The 26,070-nt window shown below is 58.9% G+C and overlaps 2 protein-coding genes across 2 annotated transcripts in view; one reads left to right on the plus strand and one right to left on the minus strand.

Moving 5' to 3' along the window:
- The window catches only part of SND1 (staphylococcal nuclease and tudor domain containing 1), a 433,640-nt gene that overhangs the window by 54,433 nt on the left and 353,137 nt on the right, over positions 1-26,070 (minus strand). The gene's annotated exons all lie outside the window — the stretch shown is intronic.
- LRRC4 (leucine rich repeat containing 4) lies at positions 975-3,657 on the plus strand. Its single transcript, XM_056118388.1, has 2 exons — positions 975-1,097; positions 1,382-3,657. The coding sequence occupies exon 2, from the start codon at positions 1,482-1,484 to the stop codon at positions 3,435-3,437; it is 1,956 nt and encodes a 651-aa protein (XP_055974363.1). The 5' UTR covers positions 975-1,097; positions 1,382-1,481; the 3' UTR covers positions 3,438-3,657.

Raw genomic sequence — 26,070 nt, forward strand, 5'->3', positions numbered from 1 at the left:
GGCCGCCGCTAGCGCGCGGGGACCATGGTCCCGGGCTGCCCGGCCGGCGCGTCCCCCGCAGCCGCGACCCCCGCTGCTGGCCACGCCGTCGCCGCTGCTGCCGCTGCTGCTGCCGCCGCTGCCGCAGCAGCGCCCGCGCCGCGCCGCCGTCCCTGAAGGCGCCGGGAGCCCCGGCCCCGAACGCGCTCCCTGCGCACCTGGTGGCAGCCTGCGGCGCCGCGCCGGGCGCCTCCCCGGTGGCGGGGGGCTGCCGCGGCCCACCCGCGCCCGCCCCCGGACTCCCCGCGAGGGGCCTGCGCCGCTGCTGCCGCTGCGGCGGCGGCTCCCGCACGCGGCGGCCCCGGTGCCCGCGCTGCCCCCTCGGGGCGGGGAGGGGGCGCCGGACGGAGCCTCGCCGCGCGCCTCGCGCCAGCGCCCGGCCGCCCGCCCAACTCAGCCCAGTTCGGGGCTTTTTTAACCCGTGAGCGCGGCGGCGAGCGGAGAAGGGGGTGTGTGCCCGGGGAGGGCCGAGGCGCGGCCGCCACCTCCTCTTAACTCTCGCGGCCCGGGAGCGGCCGCCACAAGGAGAGGGGGCAGCGCGGCGCGGCGGCGGCGGCGGCGGCCCGGGGAGGCAAGCGCGCGCGCCCCCTCACTCGCCGCCAGCCGGGCTTCGGGGGGCGCCGCCACGGCAAGAGGCGAAGGCAGGCACGCTCCGGCGATGAGGCGCCCGCTGCCCCCTGCGCTGGTGGCGGCCGGGGCCGGGATCCAAGGACAAAGCCGGGAAGCGCTGGCGGCGCCGCTCCCCGCGCCGAGGGGGGGGCATGCACCTGCATAGCCCGCCGGGCCTCGGCTCTGCCCGGCGCGCCTCAACTCCGCGGCTTCGCCCGAGCCAGCTCCGGATTTACTAGAAGCCATTTTGTCTCCCCCACCCCTCCTGTCCCCTCCCCTCGGCCCTACCCACCCCCCTCGGATCCCCCCCCCACTCCCCCCACCAACCCCCCCCCCCTCCAACCTTTGGTTAATTACAACTAAGAAGTAAGAATGGGCTCGAGCTAGCCGGCTCCCCCGCGAGAGAGACGGCTTGAGGACACCACGCCAATTCTCGCCGGTCTGCCGAGGTAGGTGACAGCCAGGGACTGGGTGGGGATGGTGGCCAGGGCGGGGGTGGGGTGGGGGGGATGCTCGTGGTGGTGGTGGTGAGTCGTGGGGCGGGGGGTTGTGGTGGAGGAAGCGAAAGTCTCCGCTTTGCAAGGGCTGGCCTGGAGGGGGCCGCTAGACCAGACGCCGGGCCACTCCGTAGTTTTGGCGTGGTGGGGTGCTGGTGGTTTTTTTTTTTCCTCCCCCCCCTTTCCAGGCCAATCTGCTCCGTCTCTAATCGCCCCCTCCCCACCTCCTTCTCCAGATGGAACGTGGAGCTCCCAGCTCACTTAAGCCGGGGTAGGGCTGGTTCTCCTTTGCGAGCCAAAATCCCAGGCGATGGTGAATTATGAACGTGCCACACCATGAAGCTCTTGTGGCAGGTAACTGTGCACCACACCTGGAATGCCGTCCTGCTCCCCGTCTACCTCACGGCGCAAGTGTGGATTCTGTGTGCAGCCATCGCTGCTGCCGCCTCGGCAGGGCCCCAGAACTGCCCGTCCGTCTGCTCGTGCAGTAACCAGTTCAGCAAGGTGGTGTGCACGCGCCGGGGCCTCTCTGAGGTCCCCCAGGGCATCCCCTCCAACACCCGGTACCTCAACCTCATGGAGAACAACATCCAGATGATCCAGGCTGACACCTTCCGTCACCTCCACCACCTGGAGGTCCTGCAGCTGGGCAGGAACTCCATCCGGCAGATCGAGGTGGGGGCCTTCAACGGCCTGGCCAGCCTCAACACCCTGGAGCTGTTTGACAACTGGCTGACAGTCATCCCCAGCGGCGCCTTCGAGTACCTGTCCAAGCTGCGGGAGCTCTGGCTCCGCAACAACCCCATCGAGAGCATCCCCTCGTACGCCTTCAACCGCGTGCCCTCCCTCATGCGCCTGGACCTGGGCGAGCTCAAGAAACTGGAGTACATCTCGGAGGGCGCCTTCGAGGGACTGTTCAACCTCAAGTACCTGAACCTGGGCATGTGCAACATTAAGGATATGCCCAACCTCACGCCCCTGGTGGGCCTGGAGGAGTTGGAGATGTCCGGGAACCACTTCCCCGAGATCCGGCCCGGCTCCTTCCACGGCCTCAGCTCCCTCAAGAAGCTCTGGGTCATGAATTCCCAGGTCAGTCTGATTGAGCGGAACGCCTTTGATGGGCTGGCCTCGCTCGTGGAACTGAACCTGGCCCACAACAACCTCTCCTCGCTCCCCCACGACCTCTTCACGCCGCTGAGGTACCTGGTGGAGCTGCACCTGCACCACAACCCCTGGAACTGCGATTGTGACATTCTGTGGCTGGCCTGGTGGCTGCGGGAGTACATCCCCACCAACTCCACGTGCTGTGGCCGCTGCCACGCTCCCCTGCACATGCGTGGCCGCTACCTGGTGGAGGTGGACCAGGCGGCCTTCCAGTGCTCCGCCCCCTTCATCATGGACGCGCCCCGAGACCTCAATATCTCCGAGGGTCGGATGGCGGAGCTCAAGTGCCGGACTCCCCCTATGTCCTCTGTGAAGTGGTTGCTGCCCAACGGGACCGTGCTCAGCCACGCCTCCCGCCACCCGCGGATCTCCGTCCTGCACGACGGCACCTTGAACTTCTCCCACGTGCTGCTCTCGGACACGGGGCTGTACACGTGCATGGTGACCAACGTGGCGGGAAACTCCAACGCCTCGGCCTACCTCAACGTGAGCACGGCCGAGCTCAACACCGCCAACTACAGCTTCTTCACCACCGTCACCGTGGAGACCACGGAGATCTCGCCTGAGGACACGACGCACAAGTACAAGCCCGCGCCCACCACGTCCACGGGATACCAGCCTGCGTATACCACCTCCACCACGGTGCTCATCCAGACCACCCGGGTGCCCAAGCAGGTGGTGGTGCCCGCGACCGACACCAACGACAACACGCAGACCAGCTTGGATGAGGTCATGAAGACCACCAAGATCATCATTGGCTGCTTTGTGGCCGTGACGCTGCTCGCTGCCGCCATGCTGATTGTCTTCTACAAACTCCGGAAGCGGCACCAGCAGCGGAGCACGGTCACGGCCGCCCGGACCGTGGAGATCATCCAGGTGGACGAGGACATCCCGGCGGCAGCATCCGCAGCGGCCACCGCAGCTCCGGCCGCTGGCTCAGGTGAGGGGGCGGTCGTGCTGCCCACAATTCATGACCATATTAACTACAACACCTACAAACCAGCACACGGGGCCCACTGGACAGAAAACAGCCTGGGGAACTCGCTGCACCCCACAGTCACCACTATCTCGGAACCTTACATAATTCAGACCCATACCAAGGACAAGGTACAGGAAACTCAAATATGACTCCCCCTGTCCCCCCAAAAAACTTAAAAAAATGCAATAGAATGCACACACACACACACACATACACACACGCACACACACACACACACATACACCAGGACAGCAACTTTTGTACAGAGTGGGGAGAGACTTTTTCTTGTATATGCTTATATATTAAATCTACGGGCTGGTAAAAGAAACAGATTATATTAAAATTTAAAAACAAAAAATCAAAACAAAACTATTTTCTAACTTGTAAGTTCTATCGAAAAGGGGAGGGGAGAGCCTCGGGAATGGTCGTGGGGAGAAGCCACACGTCGGCTTTGCAGAGTCGCCAGAGGAGAGCGCTGGTCTCAGGGCGAAAGTGCTCGGCTCGAACCCCACACCAAGCCCCTGGAGAGGCAGAGACAGGGCACAAGATGCTGGGTGGCGGCGGCGGGGAGGGTAGGGGGGCCCTGTTTCCATCCTTTTTTAAAAGACGCTTCCTAGGATACAAGAATACCCATTTCTAGGTAACCTTTCTTAAGCTGAGAGCCGTCTTTGCAGATTTATCTTCTTACAAAAAGAAAATTATTTCAAACAAAAAAGCACCATGAATTTGTACTGTGCTAAAATGTTGAGGCAATAAAAATTTTTTCTCCCCCCCCTTCAGAATCCGAGGGGAAGACGGATCTGTAAATAATATTCCAAACAGGAAAAACCACCCAAATTTCACGGACTCCTTAAAGGGGCTAAGCCTCCCCTGCGCACGAGTCTCCTTGGCGTGTGCGCCGGCGGGACAGGCCCCGCTGTCCGACGCTCTCACACTGCACCAGATTCAGGCCCTGGGGATTAACCCACTCTGGGCAACGCATGTGTGTCTACTCAGGGCTTCCCCTAAGGAGGAGGGCCCCCCCACAAGGGGGTGCGGCACCAGACAGGGGTGAGGCGGGAGCGCCCAAGCTGTCAGAATTTATTCACAGGGGACCCGACAGACGTTAGAAGGAGCTACCCCACCTGTTGTGTCCCCACCCCGCCCCCACCCTGTACCTGACACATTGATTGGAGGCGATGATGCTGGCATTTGATGATGATTTCCCGACCCCCCCCACCCCGCCACCACCCCCATGAGACAGAGGATTTGTTTGTTTTAAGGTGGAGAGGCTGGGAGAAGGGGGGACGCTTGGAGGAGTGGAAGCTTTTTTCTCGTGCTTGTGATTTGGTGACTATTCTAAATGCTGATTCATTAGGGATTATTACAGCTGAGGCCAAGCGGTTGTGCGGCCGGGGTGGGGGCCGAACAGGAGGAGGAGAGGAGAGAAAGGGCACAGGGGCTCCTGGAAAAGTAACCAAGCCTTTCCCAACCAGGAGGGCTCGGAGAACAGATCCCGAAAATTCACGGTGAAAAGCAAAAGCTTCTGCCCCTGCCCTGCCAGGCGGGCAGTCAGGTCGGGTCTGCTCCCCCCAGGGAGTCCCCGCCATGGAGCCGGCTCCGTGGGGAGAAGGCTTCCCTCCCCCAGGCCTCCCCCAGGAGGAGGTGGGAGAGCAGGGGGAGGAGAGGGGGAAGGCAGAGATCTCTGTTATTCTGGTTGGTTTCATGATGTAACTTCCTTCATTCATTGTAGCTTTAAAAGGAAACGAGGGGGGGGGGTTCAGATTTGGAAGGGGGTGGGCTGGGTGGGGGGGAATGCCAACAAAAGAACACTGATTGTAATGTGAGAAAAGTGTATTTTTGTATTTTAATAAATATTGTTCGATTTTTAATTTGATGTCCCAAAAGGGTGAGCTTGACTTAAGACCCCCCCAAACCTCCAAACCGCTGGGACCAGGTCATTTTGAGATGGAACCCGGGGCACGGAGGGAGGGGTTCTGAGGTGGCCGTGGGGAAAGCAAGGCTGCAGGGTTTTTTTTTCCCTTCTTTTTTTTTTTAAAGTGGCTCAGTCTGTCAACTCCCTTTCCTTTGCTGAAATGAAAGCCCCCCCCCCCCCATCCCCGCGCTGGCCTGGGCTTTGTGGAGGGGAGATGCGAATTCCCCATGCCCTGGAAAAGCCGGGGAAATGGGTCAGCCTCCGCTCCTGGGTCCCGGCCAGGACGGAAGTGCCACCTCAGCAGAACCTGCGGGCCAGGCAGTGCCAGCTCGCCCAGGGACCCCAGGGAGCTGGCAGGGAGAGGTCTGCCATTCGGCTGCACCCGGGCGGGGGAGTGGGGGGGGGGGAGAGCTCCCATGCCCCCCCCATTACAGGGCTGCTTCTCTGCTCTGGGTGCTGCTTATCCAATAGGTCTGGGGAGGGCGAGTGGGCGTGTGTGTGTGGGCGGTGGGGGGGGTGTCTGTACCCCAAGGTCCCCCCAGTAGCGGCATTACCCTGCGTCTCTCCGGTGCAAGTACTTAGACGAATGCAGGCAAGCGCGGCTGAGTGGGTGTGAGCTTGCTGGCACGGAGCGGGGAGAGCTGCGGGCGGCCCTTTGCAGCAGCTGGCTGCGCTGGGGCCAATGCTGAGGCCTCCCGGGTGTAGACGCATTAGCGCCGGGGGCCCAGCGTTTGGGGGCGGCATGCACGCAGGGACCCACACACGCTGCTCCTGCGGGTCCCGTCTCCAGGCACCCAGGCTCTGGGCCTCTGCTGTGCCTTTGCCACCCCACCCCCAGGCCAGGCAGGCAACTGCAGCAGAGTGAAGGGTGGGACTTGGCTGGGACAGGCTGAGAACAGGGAGTGGGGGGAGGAGGATGGAGCCGCTGGGCGGGGATGGGTGGGTGGCGGGTGAGGAAAACTCCTTTCTGGACACCCCTCCTCCTCGGGCTGTGCTGGGGTATCCAGGGCACAGGGGATCGGGCTTGGGGGGCTGCGAGAGAGTCCACAGGGATAGAGAGGCAGGGGCCCAGGAGCTTTGGAGGGGGGAGTCCCGGGACCCTGTGATTTCCTGGGGCTGAGCATGTGGAGGGACAGTACCTTCCAGAAGGTGCTGAGACTTGGCAGGGGGGAGCCTGAAGCTGGCTGTGGGTCTCAAGTGTCTTTAGAGCTGCCCAGGGGGCTCCCCTTCCCTCACCTCCACCCCCCATCATCCCCCTTCATGCTGGCACTGCCTTAGCCTTTGAGCAAGTCACTCCACCCCTCTTGGCTGTCATTTCGAATGTGTGTGTGGTGGTGTTGGGGGGGGGGGGCGGTGGATTTTCCATGGCAGGCACTTGGGAGAGCTTTCCAGGGGTCCCCTGAGCTCCCAGAGTGCAGCCCCTTGAATGTGTGAGTGACTCATCTGCAGATCTGGCCAGGCAGGAGGGAGTGCTCCCAGGGAATGGAACAGATTCGGGCGAGGTGGGGGGAGGAGGAGAGAGGTTCTAAGGGGGGGGGGCGGGGGGTCGTTATAGCAACACGCTCCAGGCCGAGTCTCGCACGCTGATGCTCGAGAGTTTGAGAATTTTCCTTATGGAATTTTTTAAAGGCCGTGAAGAAGCATTTAGTGTAATCCTTCCACATTTTACGGTCAAGGAAACTGAGCCCCAGAGAAACGGAACTAGACAGCCAAGGTCATGCTGCTCTGTGAGTGGAGAAGCCTGGCCCCGGGAGCAGCGGGGCTGGCCAGTGGCAACCTCCCCCCGCCCCCCTCTCTGAGCTGCTCTGGCCCCTTCCCAGTGGGCCCCATTGCCCTCCCGGCCACGCTGCGGCACAGCACCTCAAGGCTGAGGCTCAGAGGCCGGACGGCAACTGTGGCTTCTCGTGGGGGTGCCACAGGAAGGAGAAAGAGCATGTGAGGTGGGCGTGCACCACGGGAAAGGGGGTCTGGCCTTCTCTTAACCTTGGCGGCTCTGCGGAGCAAAGGTGTGGACAGTGGTCTCCATAGTGAGGTGCCTGGGTGGACAGGGGCGGGGCGGGGCGGGGCGGGGTGGGGTGGGGTGGGGTCGGGGAGGTCCCTTAACGCTCCACTGCCAGCACCCCAGGCTGGCCCTGTAAGTGTGATACTCTGGGTGCCACTCCCACAATCGGCTCGAGCCTTTCGTCTGCCTCTCTCCAGTGTAGCGGCTGCATCCCATTATCAATGAAGGCAGCGCACACGGGCTAGTTCCCGGGGCCTAGGGACATTAGCTGGAGTGTGGCTGTTTAACATGTATTGAGGCCAGCAACTTGCTGGGTGCTGGGTGGAACAGCGTAGCCAGAATCTGCAAGGCAGTTCCTGTGGTGAATGGGGAAGATGCCTGGAACCCCGGGCCTGGCCTGGCCTGGCCAAGCTCCCAGGTGCCTCTCAGTGAAGAGGGCTGCAGAGGCCTGAGTCAGCTTGGCGGATGACCTCAGGGGGCAGGGCCCACCAGTGAGGTGCTAACTTCATACTGCAACGAAGCAGCAGGGACTTAAAATCAGAGAAGAGCAGAGAGAGAACATTTATATCCAAACATATGTCTGACTTTATCTCCTCTGCTGGCACTCAGCGCTCCATGCCACCGGCTAATGCAGGCACCGTTCATGCCATTTCTAAATCTTGCCCCAGCTCCGCTGCGAGGCGGCTTTCGGCTTAGGGTACCTGGTCAGGGAGCTTCCTGTCCTCTCCCAAAGGGAGAGAATAAGGGTTTGGGCCACGGATGACGGTGGCTTTCATCTTTGCTTTAAACTGAGAGGAAGTCAACTGCTTTGTGGAGTAGGGATGCCGGCGGCTACGGGAACTGTAGAGTTCAGCAAAGCCAGAGAACACATGAACGCCACTGCAGACTAGCCCTACCCCCCGCCAGGGCCTGGTTACAAGACTCTGAAGGCGTACTCAGTCTCTCCATCTGTAAAATGGACATGGAGTAGCACCCCAGGTTGAGGGTGAGATGCGAACGGAAATGACACAGACGCGCAATCACACTTACAACAGGGTCTGTTGTGCCAAATATTGGAGGATGGCCAGGGGACTATTCCGACACACAGCCTCGTGACCCCCAGCACTGTGGGGGAAAGGCTGGGTTGGGGTGGGGGTCGGCCTCATCTTGTGCCCCATCCCTGGCCTGGCCTGGCTCTCTGGCAGCCCAGAGGTGGTCTTGAATCCAAGGATAGGGCATCCCTTTCCTGTGATGGGTCTAGTGTCGTGAACGTGTGCCCACTGCGGGCCGCAGCCGAGCTCAGTGCTGGGAGATGCGGGTCGGCCCCAACCCCGAGGCCTTGCTACGGAGGACTCCCCTATCCCCGTGACTCAGAAGGAGGGCGATGGAAAGGTCAGGAAGAGGTGACAGGCTGGCTGCGAGCGGGCAGAGGGGCTGGAGGGGAAGGTTGGGGGGGCTTTGAGGCCAGACTGGGGAGAGGGGGAGGCATGGAGCAGGAAAGGAAAGTCCTGAAAGAGGGCGGGCCGCTTAGAGCAAGTGATAGCCCCAAGGTACAGGGCTGCCTGGCCAGGGACACAGACGAACCCATGGACAGTCTGTGTGAAATTCAGGGCACGGAACAGGGGAGGAAGGTGGGAAGAAGGGGCTTTCTTTCCAAGAGCCGCCGGAGAAGGAGAATGCATTTAGATTTCCTGAGGAAGGGCTCGCATGAGATTCTCCAAAGACGGCCAGGTCCTCCCTGTCGCCGTGGCCGGCTGGGAGGGAGCCAGGCAGCCCTCGGGGCTGTATCTAAGCTGGCCCTGATGGCCTGCACAGGGAGCCCCTGAGAACTAATTCCCTCACTCTTCCCAAGGCAGCCCTGCGGGGAGAGGCGAGCCCGTAGTCTGCCTTGGAGCCACCTAGAGCACGCCGCTAGAGTAGAGAAGACAAAGAGGCCGTGTTTCCCCACGGGGACAACGATGATGGGGTGTCCGGGGCCTGGGCGCCTGGCGGCGGGTTACAGATGGTGCCTGTGGGGGCATCTCTGAGCACAGGGTCTGTGGAGAGGATGGCACCGCCCGGGTGGCTGCCCTGAAGCCGGGGCCTCTCAGCCCGGTTGATGGGATCAGGGCACTGACCCCAAGGCTCAGAGGAATGATTGAGTAGCAGAGGGGCAGTCCTTGAGCCACTGGTTTCTTGGACCACCGACTCCCTCTGCAGGTGAACTCATTGGCTTCCGCGTCAGGATGCCCGCCTCCCCCCCCGCCCCCCCCCCAACTCTGGCTGGAAGATGGATGGATGGCTGCTTCTTACTCCCCACAGTTCTCATGCCACCTCCTCTGAGGCAGGTCCTGCATCCGGAGTCTGACAGCTCCTTTCAGGTCTCAACCCTGGTTTCCCCAGATCACTGTGGGCTTAGTCACTGGATAAGTCACTGGTACCTACTCAGTGAGTCAGCAGGGATGACTGAGGAGGGCTAGTGCGTGCGTCACACACACACACACACACACACACACACACACACACACACACACACACACTTTCCTGGAGTGTGTGCTTCTTCCTGGGCTGCTTTGGTCTCCCTGCCCCTGGCACCTGCCCTCAGCCAATTAATTCCCTCATGGGGTTCACAAGGCCCATTCATATGCCTCTCCCACTCGGTGGCGTCCCCTTGTGGGAACTGAAGGATTTGGGCCGCTGGCTCTCCCCGAGGCCCCTGAATGAGGGGAAACAGGCTCTTTCTGCAACCCACCGGCTGCAGTGGCTGCAAGTGCTCAGCTATGGCCGCTGCAAGAAGACTTATTTCTGCACTTCAAGGAAGTCGGCTAAGGCCTTTATCCTGTTAGCCTCTACTGTGTGAGCGGGCAGCAGCTTCCTTCCGACATGCAGCACATCCTTCCCTCCCATTCGTCTCTATCCGGGCAGGAACTAGAGGGTGCAGCTGCGGGAGTGGGAGCGGGGTAGGGTGGTACAGGAAGAGAAGGCTTGGGGGCCCGGGGGTTGCCGAGATAGCTTTCGGGCGAGCAGTGGGGAGGCCAGGCATGGAGGGTCTCTCTGGACACGTTTGCGTTTTGTTGTTCCTCTGGTGGAGGAGGGGATGGAGAGCGCTGTGTGCAAGGGATTCAGAAGGGTTCCGAAGCCCCAGGAGGGTGGGGACAGGACTGGTTCATGGTCATGAGTGGGACGATGGGTCCAGGCAATGGCCCTGAGTGGGACAGTCTAGTCCATAGCCCTGAGCGGGCATGGCCTGGTCCATGGCTCTCTGGCCAGTCCATGGGCTGCAAGGTTGCACGCCCTCATGAAGCTCCCTCCTCCCCAGCCTTGCTCTCTGCCCTCTTGGCCCACTCACTGCTCTCCAGGCGGCATGACGGGTGGGGTCTTGGCTGTTCAACACTGGGGTGGCAACGGGCACGGACGGTAGATGGACAGTTTGACACTGGGAATGGGGAGACCATGAAGGAAATTTCCAAGTTTATATTCAGAAAAATTGGGCTGAGCATCCTCCACCCGTGTGATTTTACTAATGAGGAAAAGGAAGCACTGGGAGCCGGGACTTACTCGGGAGTCGAGACTGGTGGGGTCTGGGTAGGAGCAGAGCAACCAGGACAGATAATACCAGGGAGTCATGGATAGACCCACCCAGTGACCAGTGACCCCTGGAGTTAGCCACATGTTTCTGGGCATGGGGGGCGGGGAAGGCCCATCACCCCCAGGCTTTCTATCTGTGTTTAATGCTGCTCCCCTCTGCCTCCTACAAGGCAGAGACAGAGACAGGCCCAGGGCAGGCCTGAGCTAAGTCAGTCTGTAAGCCAAGAAGGCAGAAGCAGAGACGTCTGCGGCCCAGCCACAAACCAGGGGCGCTTCCAGGGGCCTGGCTAACTTGGAGGGGACTGCGGAGCGAGGAGATGTCTCCTCTTCCCCCACCTTCTCAACAAATCCTCTCCTGGGAAACCAAGTGTCCCCGGCTATAATTTTTATCACATACATTTAATTAGACTCTGTCTCCTTCATGATGGTTTCATGCGAAAACTCCCCAAAGAAACATTCTGGAAGAACCACTGCTCGCAGCCAAGGATCTCTTTTAACCAAGTTAATTTAGCAGAAATTTGCCATCTTGGATCGGGTGGAGTTGCCTCTGTCTGCAACTTCAAAGCCGGGAAGAGAAGGGAGGGAGAGAATGCAGGGAAATAAAGAGGAGGGCGGGGGCTTCAAGCAAATGAGTTTCCATCTATTAAGGAGAGGTAATTTCTGCTCGCTCCCCCAGAGACCGGTCCCCTCCAATAATGGCCAGACTCTAATGATTCCCACTCCTAAGCAACAGCCTGTGTTCTGCTGGTGTTGAGACAAACTGTGCCAGAGAAATTCCCTTTCTCTCGGAGGTGCTGCTATCATTACGCAGGAGAGATTAGCCGGCCAGGAGGCTGCGCTCTTGGGGAGGGAGACAGATGACAGGAATGCTCTTCCCTGGCGGGCATGGCCGGCTCACCGGGGCCTGAGCGGCGAGCCACAGCTGGTCAGTGCTAAGGGCAGACCACGGGGCAGGAGGAAGTAAGTAAAGGCCGTGGTGCCTCCGAGGAGCTGAGCTCTGTTTCTCAGAAGCCTGGGAGGGATCCCCTGGGGTGGGGATTAGAGTCTGACGGAGAGGCCACTCTCATGGGCACTGGCCTGGGAGGGGACCCGGTGCGCCCTTGTGGACTGCTCGCTCCCAAGGTAAAAGGGCGGGGTGAGAGCTCAGGCTCCAAGGGGGGTCCTGAGTCTGTGGTGCAAGTGAAGGGGGTGTGGGACCCCTCAGCATGCCTTATTTTCTCACACGCTCGAATCTCTGGTTCGAGTTATTGCCTAAGAAGCTGCCAACAGGTCTGGGGCGGGGCTGGGGTAGGGTTAGGGACTGGGGCGGGGGGGGGGGGCGGGCGTGGGTGTGAGGGGACTTCCCTTCTCTGTCCTCGTGGCCTCCCTGTGCTGGAGGTACCAGATGTGCCAGCAGGCAGCCAGGCCAGCGAGCCCGCAGAGCAGACAGATGCGCCAGGCCAGGGCTGGGATGGCAAAGCCCCTTTATGGCGCTGCGGCCTGGGCGCTGGGGCAGTTGCCAGTGCAGCAGGGCGGTGGGCCACGGCCAATTCACTTCCCCTAGACCTCGTCAAAGACGCGGGCCACGGAGGGTGGCACATGTAATTAAATCACTGTGGTGTGGGCAGCCCTTCCTGGGCAAGGGTGAGAAATGGGCTCAGGCAGATGCGCCCGACCATCTTTGTGCGCCGCGCAGGCGTTTCTTGGTGCTTGGCGCTGGGCAGCTGCATGGGCTTGGCTGTGCCCAGGGCTGGCCTTGGCCAGGCCGTGAGGCAGGGGCACCCAGTATCCAGCCTGGCCCTTGCCTCCCCCCTCCCCGCCCCCGCGGCCTCTAGCAGGCACCCAGGACTCTCCCATCAGGTGCCGGGAGAGAGCCAGGAGGGGACTGGAGCTGCGGAAGTGAGGGAGAAGGGGTGGCTTCCTAGTGACTCTTGGTGCTCCTTCAGCGCCCTCCAATGGAGAGAGAAAACCTGGACAAGGGGCACCAGAGGCGAGCGCCCCAGGATGGGAGGCCTGCCAACCGCACGTGCTCCTTCTGCATCGGCTCTGACCTTTGGGTTCTGGGGGCCAGCATATGAAGTGCTGCCATGGTTAAGGCGTGGTCCCCTGTGGCACTGTTGGCTGGTAAATCTTTTCTTGGGGACCAAGGACAGCTCTCCTGTCTGATAGGTGGTGACTACGACACAGGGACCCTGAGGGGGGGAGGCTATACGGGAACCATAGCAAAGGGGCCCCGGGGGGAACCCATGCCCCCCCCCCCATCAGTGAGGCCGGCTTTCAGGCAGTGCCAGGGAATGCCAAGGGCAGAGTGGTCCCTGTGCCAGGCCCTGGGTCGCCGAGCTGCGTGCTCTTCTATGAGGAGGAGTCTGGAACAAATGGGAGGCAGCCCCCTTAGGGCTCTGTCTCCTGTGCCAAGCAGTGCCTGGTCAGGGGCTGAGGGTGGTCCTACAGAGCAGACGGGCACTTTCAGAAAGGCAGGCAGTATTGTCGGTTCAGGTGCTTGGCACCTGCTGTCAAGAAGAGATGGGGCCAGAAAGAGCCATGACCCAATAAGTTCAATTCCTGAGCACCACCAGGGGTCACTCCTGAGCACAGTCAGGAAGTGCTGCTGGGTACAGTCCAAAGGTCACCCCTGCAACCCTGGCCCAATGAACCCAGACTGAGCCGGCCCGAGCCCTGTAGTTCTACTGACTGGGATTCACACATCAAACCCTAAGTAGGAAAGTCACTGAAATGTGGCCAGAGAAGGGACCAGAGAGCTGACGTTTCCTACGGTCAAGAGGGGATGTGGTGGCTGGAGCAGGAGGGCCACAGAGAGCTGGACAGAAGTCCAAGGGTAGGTCCGCCCCGATGAACAGGGCACCGGTCCTTTTGGTGGGACCTACCATCAGGATCAGGGACCAAAGGTCCCCAGAAACCTGGGGAAGCTCAGGGCTTACTCTCCCTCACTTCTTCAATGTGCTGAAAACACCAGACCCCAGGGCCAGGCCTGGAGCATCACAGACTCCTGGCCCTGCTCCCTGGAACCTACAAGTACCACAGGGCCTGGCCAGGGCCAGCGTCAGGCAGGATATCCTCTAAAAGGATCCCCGGGGGTCATCAGATCTCAACCTGCTAGACAGAAAGGGCTGGTCTGGGGGGGTGTTGGGGGGGGGGGTTCTTCCTCCCTGTGTGAGCAGCAGACCTGGGTCACTGTTCTCCCGCAGAGACAGAAAATTCAACAGAACCTCAGTGTTGGGTGGCTCGTGGGAACGCCAGCAGTGAGGTGCTGATGGCGCACAGGATGACAGGAAGACCTCGAGGAGCTGCTGGGTGTGTGGTGTGTGGTGTGTGCGTGTGTGTGTGTGTGTGGGGGGGGGGGTGGGATTCCAACTGCAGGCTGTTATAGCAGAGGTTTCCACTGGGGTTGTTGTTCAGGCACTGCGGGTTGGGGCCCGAGGAGTCCCCTGCCTTTATGCTGACAGTGAGCTGTGGTACCCCACCTGTCCCTCCCTTCCTTTTGGAGAGGGATGAGGAGAAGGAGATGCATGGATGAAGTCGGAGGGGGCTGCGGAGGGAGGAAACCTACCCAAGCAGAAGCATCTGGCTTGGGTGGAGGCTGGAGGAGGTTTCCTGGGCCAACAACTGGATGTGGACTTGGCAGAGCACTAGACCAGAGTTTCCCAGAGCGGGTGATATTGTCCCCTGCAGGGTTGGGGGCGGGTCACTTGGTTACCTTTAAAGAAGGTAGATTCCAGGAGAGAGATGCTGAGTGATTAGAAATACTTGAGGTCTTAGGGCTGCACTCAGTGGTACTCAGGAGTCACTCCTGGCAGTGCTCAGGAGTCCGTGCAGTGCCAGGGATGGTACCGGGCTTTCTGCCTGCCGTGCATGGCCTCCAGGATGGAGAATTCTCCCTCCAGCCCCTGCTGAGTGACTTTTTTCTTTTCTGTAAAAGGGGTGGGAGATCAAGTAAGTGGGGCAACCGCTGGGCTGGGTAGCTCGCAAGGCCGGGCCTGGCCGCCCTCGCCTCTGGCTGAGCAGGGAGAGAGCTGGGCGGGGCTGAGCTGGGCCATCTGCCCCCCCTGTGAATCGAGGTTGGCTCCGACAGAAGGCGCGAGGGAGGAGGTGCAGCTGCTGGCGGCTCAGACAGCTTGGACCTGTCCAGGCAAACAAGCCACTCAAGTGCACCAACAGCCAGGCAGGGAGGCAGGGCATGAGGGGGACCTGCAGCCTGCAGTACCTGACAAGGTCTGCGAGTTTCAAGAAGCCCAGCCTTGCCTCCGGCCCTGGGGCTGCGGGCAGCACCTGAGCTAGAATTGGAAGAAACCATTCTCTTTCATAAACTGCAAAGATAGCCCTGGGTTGTTTGTCCTCATATGTCCTCAAAGTACGTTGAACCACCATGCCTGGCATCGGTCCCTCCCTCCCTCGAGGTGGTGCGGTGGGTGTGGGAGAGAGCCGGACCGTCCATCACTATCAGGCCTGCTTTGGGTCCTGCCCTGGGTCCCACATGTGGCATGTGCCCATTGCTTTCTGCCTTCCCTCTCTGGTCCTGGCAGTGGGGTGTTCCAGTGAGACCATGGCTTCAAGTACCTCTGGCCACCCGAGGAGGTGGGTCACTAAGAAGCACCAATATTCAGGCCTGTGATCCAGTTTGTCAGTCTCTCGGGGCGAACACAGGATGCTGAGAGTTTCAAAACGCGTTCAGGTGATTCAAGGGCACACCCGGGACGAGAGCTCTGCTTAGGCCAGTGGTTTTCAACCGACGGTGCGCAGGTGGAGGCTGAAAACCGCCACGTTCAGACTCTAGCACGGAGGTGCCCAAATGCCTATGGCCCCCACAGCCTCCTTTCAGAAAACTCATCACTGTGTTCCTCTGGAAATGTGCCTTCTCTGAGTGAGCAAACAGAAAGAGTCCCCCAAGTTGTACCCAAGGCTCTTCCCACCCACCCGGATGGTTTTGGGGTCCCCTAGGTGTGGGAGGTATGGTCCGCTGTGGCCAGTGCTGCTTGCCCAGGGTAAAGACTCCATGGTCAGCCCCTCCCTGCCTTGGAGGGACCGTGCTATCTCCCTCGCCAGAAGCATGTCCTTGCCAGGCTCTGCCTAAGCTGAGGCTTCGGCTGGTTCAGGAGTCAGTTCCAAGAGCGCACGAGGCAGGTATTGGGGACCAAATGTTCTGGCAATAGGAAGGGTGGCCACCCACCTCTGAGCCCTGGGTCAGGAGGAAGGCAGATGGCGCAGAGGCCAGGAATGGCAGTGGGAGAAAACCGAGGCACGGCGGCTCCCACTGGTTCCGAACGAAAAGCGGGGAGAGGAGCGACCTGCACAGGTGTCTGCAGCCAGATGCCCACATAGGTGCCCTGGGCTCAGGGTGTGAGGGACGGGTCGGGAAGGCGAGATTTCCGCCCCTCCAGTCACGGGAGCCCAAGGTGGGGGACACTGCTCGCTGACTCTCAAGACTTGTTCCTGCTCTACAGGAACTCAGGCCAGCTGTGGTTGGGGGGCGGGGGGGAGAGGTTGGTACCAGGATGGTGGGGGAGACTGAGGGCCAGCCAGGGAGCACAGGGGGAGATAGGGCAGCTCCCATTGCCCTGGCCAAGAGCCGAGAGCTGTCGACTGAGGGCCGCATTAGGCCACAGTCCATCCACTTGACTCAAGACAGTGCCAGGAAGATATGTGGGAGGGTGGTGGTGGTGGGGTTACTTTGGCATCTCCCTCCAGTGGACGCTGGCTTGGAAGACTGTCTTAGGCCTCCCAGGGAGTGAGAAGGAGGGTCCCTTGATTCTGGGGGGTGACCTTGGAAGGCAGCTGTCCCCAGCGACACAGACTGGCTGACTTTTGCCATACATCACCCAGCTCACGGTGTGAAGCAGCTTGAGGGGTATAAGAGGTGTCAAGAAACCTGAGGGGTGCCAAGCCAGGCTCTGGCGCGCCGAGGAAGTCTGGGAGTTTCCAGCCCAGGCCCCAGTGCTTGGCTGAGTTTGGCTGCAGCCCACAATGAGGGAACTGGGGCTCTGTCACAAGGAAGAGAGGCCTCTCAGGGGGTGTGTGGGCAGGTGAAAAGTAGGGAACTCCAAGGCCTCAAGAGCCTCCCTGAGGGCACCCTGAGGCCACTCAGTGGCTGGTAACTTCCAACCTCCGCCCACACGCTCTTCATCCTCTGTGCTTGACCTGGTCCACACATTCCCAAGAGCTCCCCAGGGGCCAGACAGCTCATAGGAAGTGACCCCGAGAGGTCTGTTCTTGGGAGTGAGAGTCGCTGCTGACCTCCCAGGGGGCAGGGGATCCAAATTCACTTTCCAAACCAAGGGTTCTTAAATCATGTCCCATGTACGACCCCCTTTCCGCTCGAGCTTGTTTTGCGTGACTCAAGGAAATAAAACAGGTTGCAAAGCAAACGTTTACTGATGGTCAATCATACGTTTATTTTGAAGCACATTTTGCGTGACCTCCTCACATCGTTCTGGGATTCCCCTTGGTGGGCCGTGACCCATAGGCTAAGAAGCCAGGCTTTAAATTGAGTCAAACCTTGATAGCAGAAATAACAGCATCATTCAGAAAGCTATTAAATCTTTAATTTTTGGTCAACCCTTCCCCCCCTGCAAAAGACCTTTTGATTGGGAGAACGTGAAACCCCGATGACAAGAGAGCCATCAGACACAGTCCAGACTCCGAGAGCTGGCAACCCACACCTGTCACATTTGCATCCCTGAGCCCCTGGTTTCCCTTTCAAGTACTTAAAAAGCCCATCCCAGACATGATGTCACTGCACCTGCCTGTACCAGGGGCTGCTGCTCTCCAGATCCCAGCCGCTGCCTGACCTGGGCACAATCCCCAGAGCCGCCCACGCACCTCCCACGCACGACACAAGGATGCCAAGGATGCCTGGGAATCGCCGAATCTACGTGAGGAGCCTGAAACGAGACACCGGGGGGCTGGACGAGGCCAGCGCTGCTGGAAGGAGGCCCAGCTCGAAGCGTCTCAGGGCCAGGAGCCACTGCCCCATCCAGCTGAGATCCTGACACCTCCCCGTGGGGGTCCTTTCGGTCCTGAGCCAAAGAGCCAAGGCAGAGGTGGCCAAGGCTGGACCAGCCTGGACAGAAGGAAACAGCCCGTGGAAGTCAGCAAGCCCCAGGAGAGAAGCCTCCATCCAAGGCGGGGCTGGGGGAATGTCCCCTTGGAATCACCAGGCCAGGGCCGTGGAGTGTGACGGGAGGCACAGAGGGCCCCTACCTGGGAACCCTCTGTCCACATGCTACGAACTGTGAATGATGTTGGAGATAGCCAAGTGGCCCTGGCAAGGGAAAGAAGGTCTCTAGTGCTGAAAGCCAGAGCTGCCTGACCTCCTTCAGGAGCCAAGGTCCCTCCCTCCGTCCCAGGGGCTCCAAGGTCTAGGCCTAGAGGGGGCGCACAGGCCTCGAAGCACCTGCCACAGGCAGCGGGCACTGTTCTGCCTCTCTCCTTCCAGCTCCCCTGGCTTTTGGACATGCGGCTCTCTGGCCTGATACCCTGGCATGCTCTGAGCCACCTGGTCTAAGAGGATTAATGACATCGGCCTGTGGCGAGGTGGGTGTGCTCAGACTTCTGGGGCGTTGGTCCTGGGGTTCAAGACCCTAGTTCTCAATTTTATGTATCGATTTCACTTAAAAACAAACTAAAAAAAAAAATAACCACCGCCAAAACACCCAACTAAACAAAACATCCTGGGAAAGGATGAAGCTGTATCACTGCAGCTAAAAATACCTCCACTGAGGGCGTCCGCTCCCCAGCCCCTCAATTAGAGACGCTCCGGGCCCTCTGTGAGCTGCGCTGCACTGGCAGCTCTGCAGGGAGTGAGCCCAGAGCCCGAGCTGGGGCCTGCAGGGTGGGCAGTGTCTGAGGGGCGAGCATGTCCCGGGGGAGCCTCTCGGGGGCTTCACGCGCAGACCTGATGTCTGGGGTGGGGAGGCACATGGGGCCTCGGGCCCTGGATCTTTCCTAGGTCAGTATCTCAGTTTTTCTTTTAGGTTGGCACCCTTATTTCTCCTGGGGAGGGTGGAACATCGGTGATGGAAACAAGGTCATGGAGAGTGAGAGGAGGCATCAGAACTGCCACCAGGGCTGAGGGACATGGGTATGCCATCCCCAGCATCCCTTGCATGGTCCACCTGCCACATTCAATAAGTACAGTGGAAAAGGCATCTTCAGGTCTACTGTGGAGGGACCCAGGGATGTCAGGGAGTGAACCCTGGGGGGTGCCCAGGGGCAGACGCAGCAGCGGTGTCAGGTGTATGATGGTGGTGGTGGGCGGTGAGGACCATGCAGAGCTGGCCTCTCCTCCTTCCCTGGGGGCAAAGCCCTTCCCTTCTCTGTGCTGGGGGTAATGGGAAAACTGCATCAGCCCGGGGAGGGGCTGCCAGGAGGGAGGGGCAGGGTGAGGACACATGGTCGGTCTCTCGGCACTGCATATGACTCCTGGTGCAAGGTAAGAACAGGAGAGGACTGGGTGCAAGTAAACACCAAGGGATAAAGGGCACAGGCTTGTTCAGAGGGTGCTGCGCACCAGTTGGTGCCCAGTGGGCCGAGGGGGCGGAAATGCCTTGCCTCTTTACAGAGAAATTCACGGGGCTTAGTGGTGATCTGGTGCCTTGGTTTGCACGGACCCCATTTGAACATGCTGGTGGGGTCAGGGGGGAGGGGACAGGCAGTACACTGGACAGTGCAAAGAGAGACCATTTCCATCTTGGCAGTGTAGCTTCCGAGGCCGCCTTCAGGGAAGGCTTCAGCTTGAGGAAGCGCCAGGTTGCAGGTCTCACAGCTCCGACAGGCCTCCTGAGCCTGGGAACCCCGAGACGCCCAGAGGGACCCAGGAGTCTCAGCAGCACGGGCGGCACCCCGGGCCACAGGGCCCTCCCGAGGCCCCGTCTGCAGGCTCACTGCCACTCTGACCTTTGCACAGTTTATTCCGTTTCTATTTTACGCGGTTTTAATTGACATTGAATATAGCTTAACTCTGCGTGGTGTTCCAAGCCCCTCACCAGGGGGCCGCTCATAGGCAGAAGCACAATTAATAGCGATCCCCAGAAAATTATGCCCTGTATCAAAGTTGTCACCGCACCATATAAATGCTTATTATGACTATTGAATTCTCCAGCCCTGACACCTCCCTGTGTTTACTAGGTAGCAGATAAACCTCTATGTTTGTGCCTTCCCTACTCTACCACACCATCAGGACTAAATATAGCCCTTGTGTGTATGTTTAGCTCCATTTAGCTGTGCTTTGGAAGAGGGAGGAAAAAAAAATATCAGAGTTAATAAAATTAAATTGCCGGAAAATGTGATTTGTTCCTCCCCCACTTGACAACCCCTTAAAAGACAAACAGACGTCAGCCAACCTCGGCTCTGGGGTGGGGGTGAGGCCAGACGGCTAACACAGCCCTGCACTTCATCGGCCTTCTGGGGGAGCACATGGGGTAGGTGGAGAGCACAGGGTGTGGTGGAGACGGGGGGGGGGGGGGGCGGGGGACAAGGGTTGCATGCAGTGCTGCCCCTGTGCCCTGTCTCAGGAGGACCAGATAGAGTCGGAGCCCCACCCAACAGCTCCAGGGCCTCTTGGAACACCAGAAGGTTCCAAATTTCAGGAGAGAAACAGAGCAGAGCCCTCCTTCTCCATATCCCGTCAACAAAGACGCACACGTGTGCATGCATACACGCACGCATGTGTACACACGAGAAAAAGAATGTCCCAACTCAGAGGGGAGTCCTCCCGGATGGTTTCTGAGTTTGGGGCATGAGAAGCAGCAGCTTTTTTTTTTTTTAATGACTGCTTAGGCAATGGAAAATTCCAGGCCTGTCAGACACCTGCGCTCCACCCAGCTGGTCTTCATGACGGGGTGCCGAGCCCTGGGGACTCCCGTGACCTCACCTTCTGTCCTCACCTCGCCACAACAGTAGGACAGGGAGAGCATGCGTGTGGCTCCCCCTCCGGGCGGGCCCTGTCACATACGCCTCCGCCCTCTTCTGTGCCATCGGTATCTCTGCCCCAGTGTCCACTAACGCCGGCCGGGGGCATGGAGGGAAGCGCAGGATGGAAGCCACATGGAGCCTTTTGCGCCCCGCCTGAGCTGCTGCGAGAATGTGCCGGGGCCATCACTCTCTTCATGCTTAACTACTGTGGACTGTTTGGATGGGACGAAATAACCTCTCAGAGCTATAAACTGCTCCGACTCGGTATCCCTAAGGCTGTAGGCTCGAGGCCTTGCAAATGGAAGGGGCCAAGCTCTTTTCTATTTATAATGCCCCTCTCTCTCTCTCTCTCTCTCTCTCTCTCCTTCTTTCCCTCCCTCCCTTTCCTTTTTTTGCACCAAAATCTTAATGGAAAGATGCAGATTTTTCTTCTCAATTCCTGCTTCCAACAAAGGAAAGGCTCTATTTCCGATGGTTTGATATGGAAGTGTCTCTCCCCACACCAAGCTCCCCATATTTGTTTTTCTTCTATCTTGGCTTAAATAGAAAGGAAGTTTCTAACAAACAAACAAACAACTGGTCATGCATCCTGGATCCAAACAGAGCAAGACCAAGGCTGCCCGGGGGCTGCATGAGGACGGTACTGATCCGGGGCCCCGACCAAGTAGGGCCATTGGCCATCGGCAGCACGAGTCACCTGGCCTGTCAAACAGCCTGGTCTATGGCTTGCTGCAGATGATGGCAAATACCAAGAGCGGCGCCCTGGTGCTTTCTAGCAGGGCACGCCTTGAACCCGCTGCACCCCAGCTGCAGATGGCCGGAAAGGAGGGCCCAGCTCAGGAGGACAGACAAGTGCAGCCGATGCAGAGTTGTTCCCTCCCTCTCCTCCTTGTCCCTTTCTGACACCGCTACCTCGAAAGGGAGGAGAGCAAGTGCAATGAGCCTAGGAAGGATATGTGGAATATGGGGATTCTCCCTGGCTTCCATGTCCCGAGGGTATGGGACAGTCTCACACACTGGAGGCCCTTTCCAGGCCCAGCACTGCAGATGGTGGGGCTCCCCAATGGCAGGCTGAGATGTGGGGGGAAGGAGGCAGACATCAGAGCTGTGAATCCTACCCCTGGCACACAGGGAGCAGGACCCGCACAGGTAAGTGGCTCCCTGCGCCGGGAGCAAGAGGCCAGGTCCAGGGTCAGCTTCCAGGGAACTTACACCCTCCTCCACCAGGGCCCTCTGCAGACTGGGGGCAACTGGTGGGGCGTGGAGAAGACGTTAGCACCATGGAGAGAGCTGTGGGTTGGCTGGGGCGGGCGGGAGCCCTGGAACTTCCAGGGCAGTAGGGAGAAAGGCAGCTGGGGTTCATGCTGCAGGGTCGGTGGTGGGCTGGCATGTTCCAGATAGTAGGACACATGGGCTGAACCAGCCAATGGTCTCCTTCCTTGACCTGCTTTGAGGACGGGAGCTGAACTGAGCAGGCCTCCCCTTCTGTGGAAAGTGGCAGCTCAGACACCACATGGGCTGGCTGTGTGGACCGTCACAGGTGGCCAGGTGGCTAGTGGCCGGCCCGTAATGAATGAATGGGGACCGCCTGCCATTTTAACGTGAATCAATAAGGGAAAAGGTGAATTGCTATTGATCCCCTCAACACCTCTCAATGATACTGTACAAATTACTGGAACACAGGGTGTGGGGAAAGAGGAAGGGCGGGTGAAAGAAGCCTGGGTGGCATGAGAGCTGAGAGTGAGTAGGCCCCCAAGAACAGCCTCATACCTGGCAGTGTGGTGGCGGAAGGCGGGCACTCTCTACCCTCTGCACCGCCTGTGCCTGCCCTGACTTGGCGGGTGCCAGGGCATGTCGAGCCATCTGGGCTCTCTCGATGCCAGGCTGGGTATCTGCGTGTCAGAGGTGCGACTAGGCTTCGTGAGCTCCTGCAACTGTTGCCACTGAATGGGGCGGGGCTGAGCTGTCTTGCCAGGGAACTCTGATTCTGGATGGAAAACGAGAATCCAAAGCTTCAAGTGCCCTCTCTAGCATGGCTGGATTAATCCCAGCTCCGGGTCAGCTACCCACAGCAGCCAACAGCAGTGGAGAAGGTGTGACTGGTACATTCTGCTTGGTGATGACTGCAAAGGCCACAGCCTCTGGGGATCCGGCCCGTCCTTGGATATTTTCTGAGCAGACAGATCACAAAGACCAGAGGCTAGGGTCCAGATGTGAATGAGCTGATCTGAATTCTGGAGCGAAAGAGGCCATGACCACATACAGACAGGTCAGATGAAAAATTGCCTATGAAAATAGTGTAAGCTGCTTGGCAAGTCAGCAAACGGGGCAAAACTGACAGGCAGAATGACCCGGGCAGGAAGACGTACTACCAGTGCCTGACTCTCTGCTCTAGCCGGGGCTCCGTCCGGCCCACTGGCTCTCAGGAACAGTTCTTGTCAGTTCTATGGGATGGCTGCTGTCAAGGGGAGATGCTCATATCAGCAAAGTCACTTCAAGAACAAGGCAATGTGAGGCTGGAGCGACAGTTCAGTGCGCAGGGCATTTGCCTTGCACGTGGCTGACCTGGGTTCGATCCCTGGCATCCCATATGTTCCACTGAACACCGCCAGGAGTAATTCTTGAGTGGAGAATTCTCCGAGCATCGCTGGGTGTGACCCACAAAGCAAAGAAACGGAAAAAAAAAAAAAAGAGAAAGACACTGCCATGACTGATCCCTGAGCACAGTGCTAGGAGTTAGTCCTGAGGTACTGACACCCCCCCCACCCCTGCAAATGGGAGCCCTTGGGTGCGCCTGGCTCTCTCGCTATAACCATCATCCCGGACAGTGATTCAGGGTATAACTGAAATCAGTGACAAACACCTGCACAGCCCAGACAGAAAGCAATGGCAGAGGCGAGTGACAGAGCTGCTGAAGTGCTTGGAGTGGAAGTGCTGATGACTGGGAGGAGGAAGGGGGTGAGTGCCCAAGGGGTGCCGGGAAACAGCTGCATCAGCACCGTAAGTGCTGAAGAAGGCGCTTGGGCTGACCCCGTAGTCATAGTCAGAAGGTAGAGCCCATGGAGGGGAGGGCCCGAGGGGAGACATCTCTCCAGTCAACACAAGAGCCCCTCCCCCCGTACGAGGAATCCTCTGGTTCTGAGAGTGACCTGCTAAAATCACCGAGTGGCAAGAGGCCAGGCCCCAAATCCATATCCAGTCAGTGGGGATGGATGATTTGTTGCATTTCCTCCTATCAGGTTGCAGCATGGTGCTAGATATCCCAGGTTGGCAATTTCAGATTTAACTGGAGAAATAGCCACACCCCAGGGTGGGTAAAAGCAGATAGTTGAGGGGTGTGGAGGGACCTGGAGGTCTTCCTCTTAAAATCTTCCTCCTCTCCCTGTACTGCCCAAGCCCCAACCCCTTCCTGGCAACTCAATAAATTACATGGCAGCAAGAAGGGAGGGGAGGGAGGAGAGGGAGGCCTTCTGCTAAGGAGGGGGAAGCAGCTTCCCATGCAACTCTTCATTCCTGGCACCACTGGTAACTTTCCTTCCTGTGTCCCGAAGGATTTATCTCGTGGCCCCTTCTGCCCTGGCTAACACCTACATATTTCTGTAGAGTACCTGCTGGTCCTCTAGGTGACAGAGAAGGCCCTGGTGACCTGAAGCAGCTCTATGGTGGGGAGGGTGGTATAAGAAGAGTGGGAGTCACTCCCACCCAGGACAGGTGGTTTGGAAGTGGCAGTGACCCTGGGGGCAGGGCCAACTCAGAGAAGAGCTGGGGCCCGCCGGCCACTTAGGATGGACAGTCTGTCTCCCAGACAGCCCAATGTGAGTTGGATTGAGTAGTAGAGGGACCCAGGCCATTATTTCTTTGAGGTCAGTCTCTCGGGTGTCCTTGCTTGCTCCTTTGAAGCTGGGAAGAGGACATGGCACTCAGGGGAGGAGGGGACTCTATGGCATTCCCTGCGATCTTTGCTTTACCACATAACATGGCACTGCCTGGAAGAAAATGGTTCTAGTGTCCAGGGGACATTTTTCTATCTTTGTGGAAACGAGACCCGCTGACCCTTGGTGGCTCTTAGACGCTGACAACTCAGACTAAAGATGGCAGCCGGTGATCAATGCCAGTGCCAGATCCATCAACGTGTGACAGCTTCTCGGGGCCTTGTCTGGAGAAGGTTGGGAGCCTCAAACCAAATGATGTATTCGCCATCACTGGCGTGGGCGAATGAAGAGCACTAAGGAGCGTTCCTTATTGATTTTGATGTGAATGCTGTCTCCACACACACCCCACGCCCGAAACTCAGCCGACTTCCCACTGCCCTCTACTCTGTGCATTGTGGTTTGTTCATGTGGGAGCTGGGATTCTGGAGTCCAGTTTACACCCTGGGAATGTTTGTCTGAAGTGGGGAGGACGGTGCCAGCTGGGCTTCACCAAGCATTTTCCCAGGCCTCTACCTTCCCTCCACATAATCCCCATTGAGGAGGTGCCTCACTACAGCTGGGGCAAGGAGGGCTCTTGGGCTCAATGCACAATGCTGGGAGCCCCCAGCACCCACAAACAACCTATCAGTGCCCCAAGAAGCCTGCCCAAGGTTGCACAGAAAATGATGACGCTGGAACAAGAAAACAGGCCCGACCTGTGCGCATATACCAATAGTGTTTGAATTAAGCAACCCAGAGAGGAAAAGATGCCTTTACTTAAAATGTTCTGGGGACAGCCAGAGAGATAGCAGAAGGGGTTAAATCGCTTGCCTTGCAACAACTAACCGGTTTGATCCCTGGCACCACACATGGTCCCCCCTAAACTCTACTAGGAATGATCCCCAAGTACAGAACAAGGAGTATGCTCTGGGTGTGGCCTCAAAATGAAATGAAATTAAAAAAAACATTCTGGAGACAAGCCTAAGAAGTGGCGTCTGCTTCCTGAACACGCGACTCTTGTTGTTCCGACCAGGCTGGGGCAGCTCCGCTGTTCCTTCTCAAGCCTGCTCATAATCTTATTTCATGCGCCACAGCATTTCATAACAGACAATTGGTCACTTTCATTTCCAAAATCCATTTAGGTTCAGTTGACCAGAAACTGTCAGGGGTGGAAAGGCAAGAAGGAAGTCCATCAAGACAGGGGCTTCCGTCCACTACTGGACAGAGGACACAGGGAGCGGGCTTGCTGGTGGCTGGGGGAGGGGGGGCGGATCCGAGCATGCAGCCCCCCCCCCCGTCTCCCCCCCAGCCAAGTCAGCCCTACCTGGCGAGCACATCTGCCCCCTGCCGTCTGTTTCCTCCGCTACTGGGGAGACGCTCCCACAGAAGGAGATCACACCAAAGGAACCCGGTAACATTTAGACAGCAGGTGGGTCCAGCAAGGATCAGGAGAAAGAGAACAAGGAGGTTTGAGGCGGCCCAAAGGCCCCTGAACATGAGCC

The sequence above is a fragment of the Sorex fumeus genome, unplaced genomic scaffold (genome assembly GCF_029834395.1).
Source record: "Sorex fumeus unplaced genomic scaffold, SorFum_2.1 ptg000037l, whole genome shotgun sequence".
NCBI lineage: Eukaryota > Metazoa > Chordata > Mammalia > Eulipotyphla > Soricidae > Sorex > Sorex fumeus.

Excerpts from the sequence above, each read along its gene's own strand:
- LRRC4 (XM_056118388.1), top strand. The coding sequence starts at position 1,482 with ATGAAGCTCTTGTGGCAGGTAACTGTGCACCACACCTGGAATGCCGTC.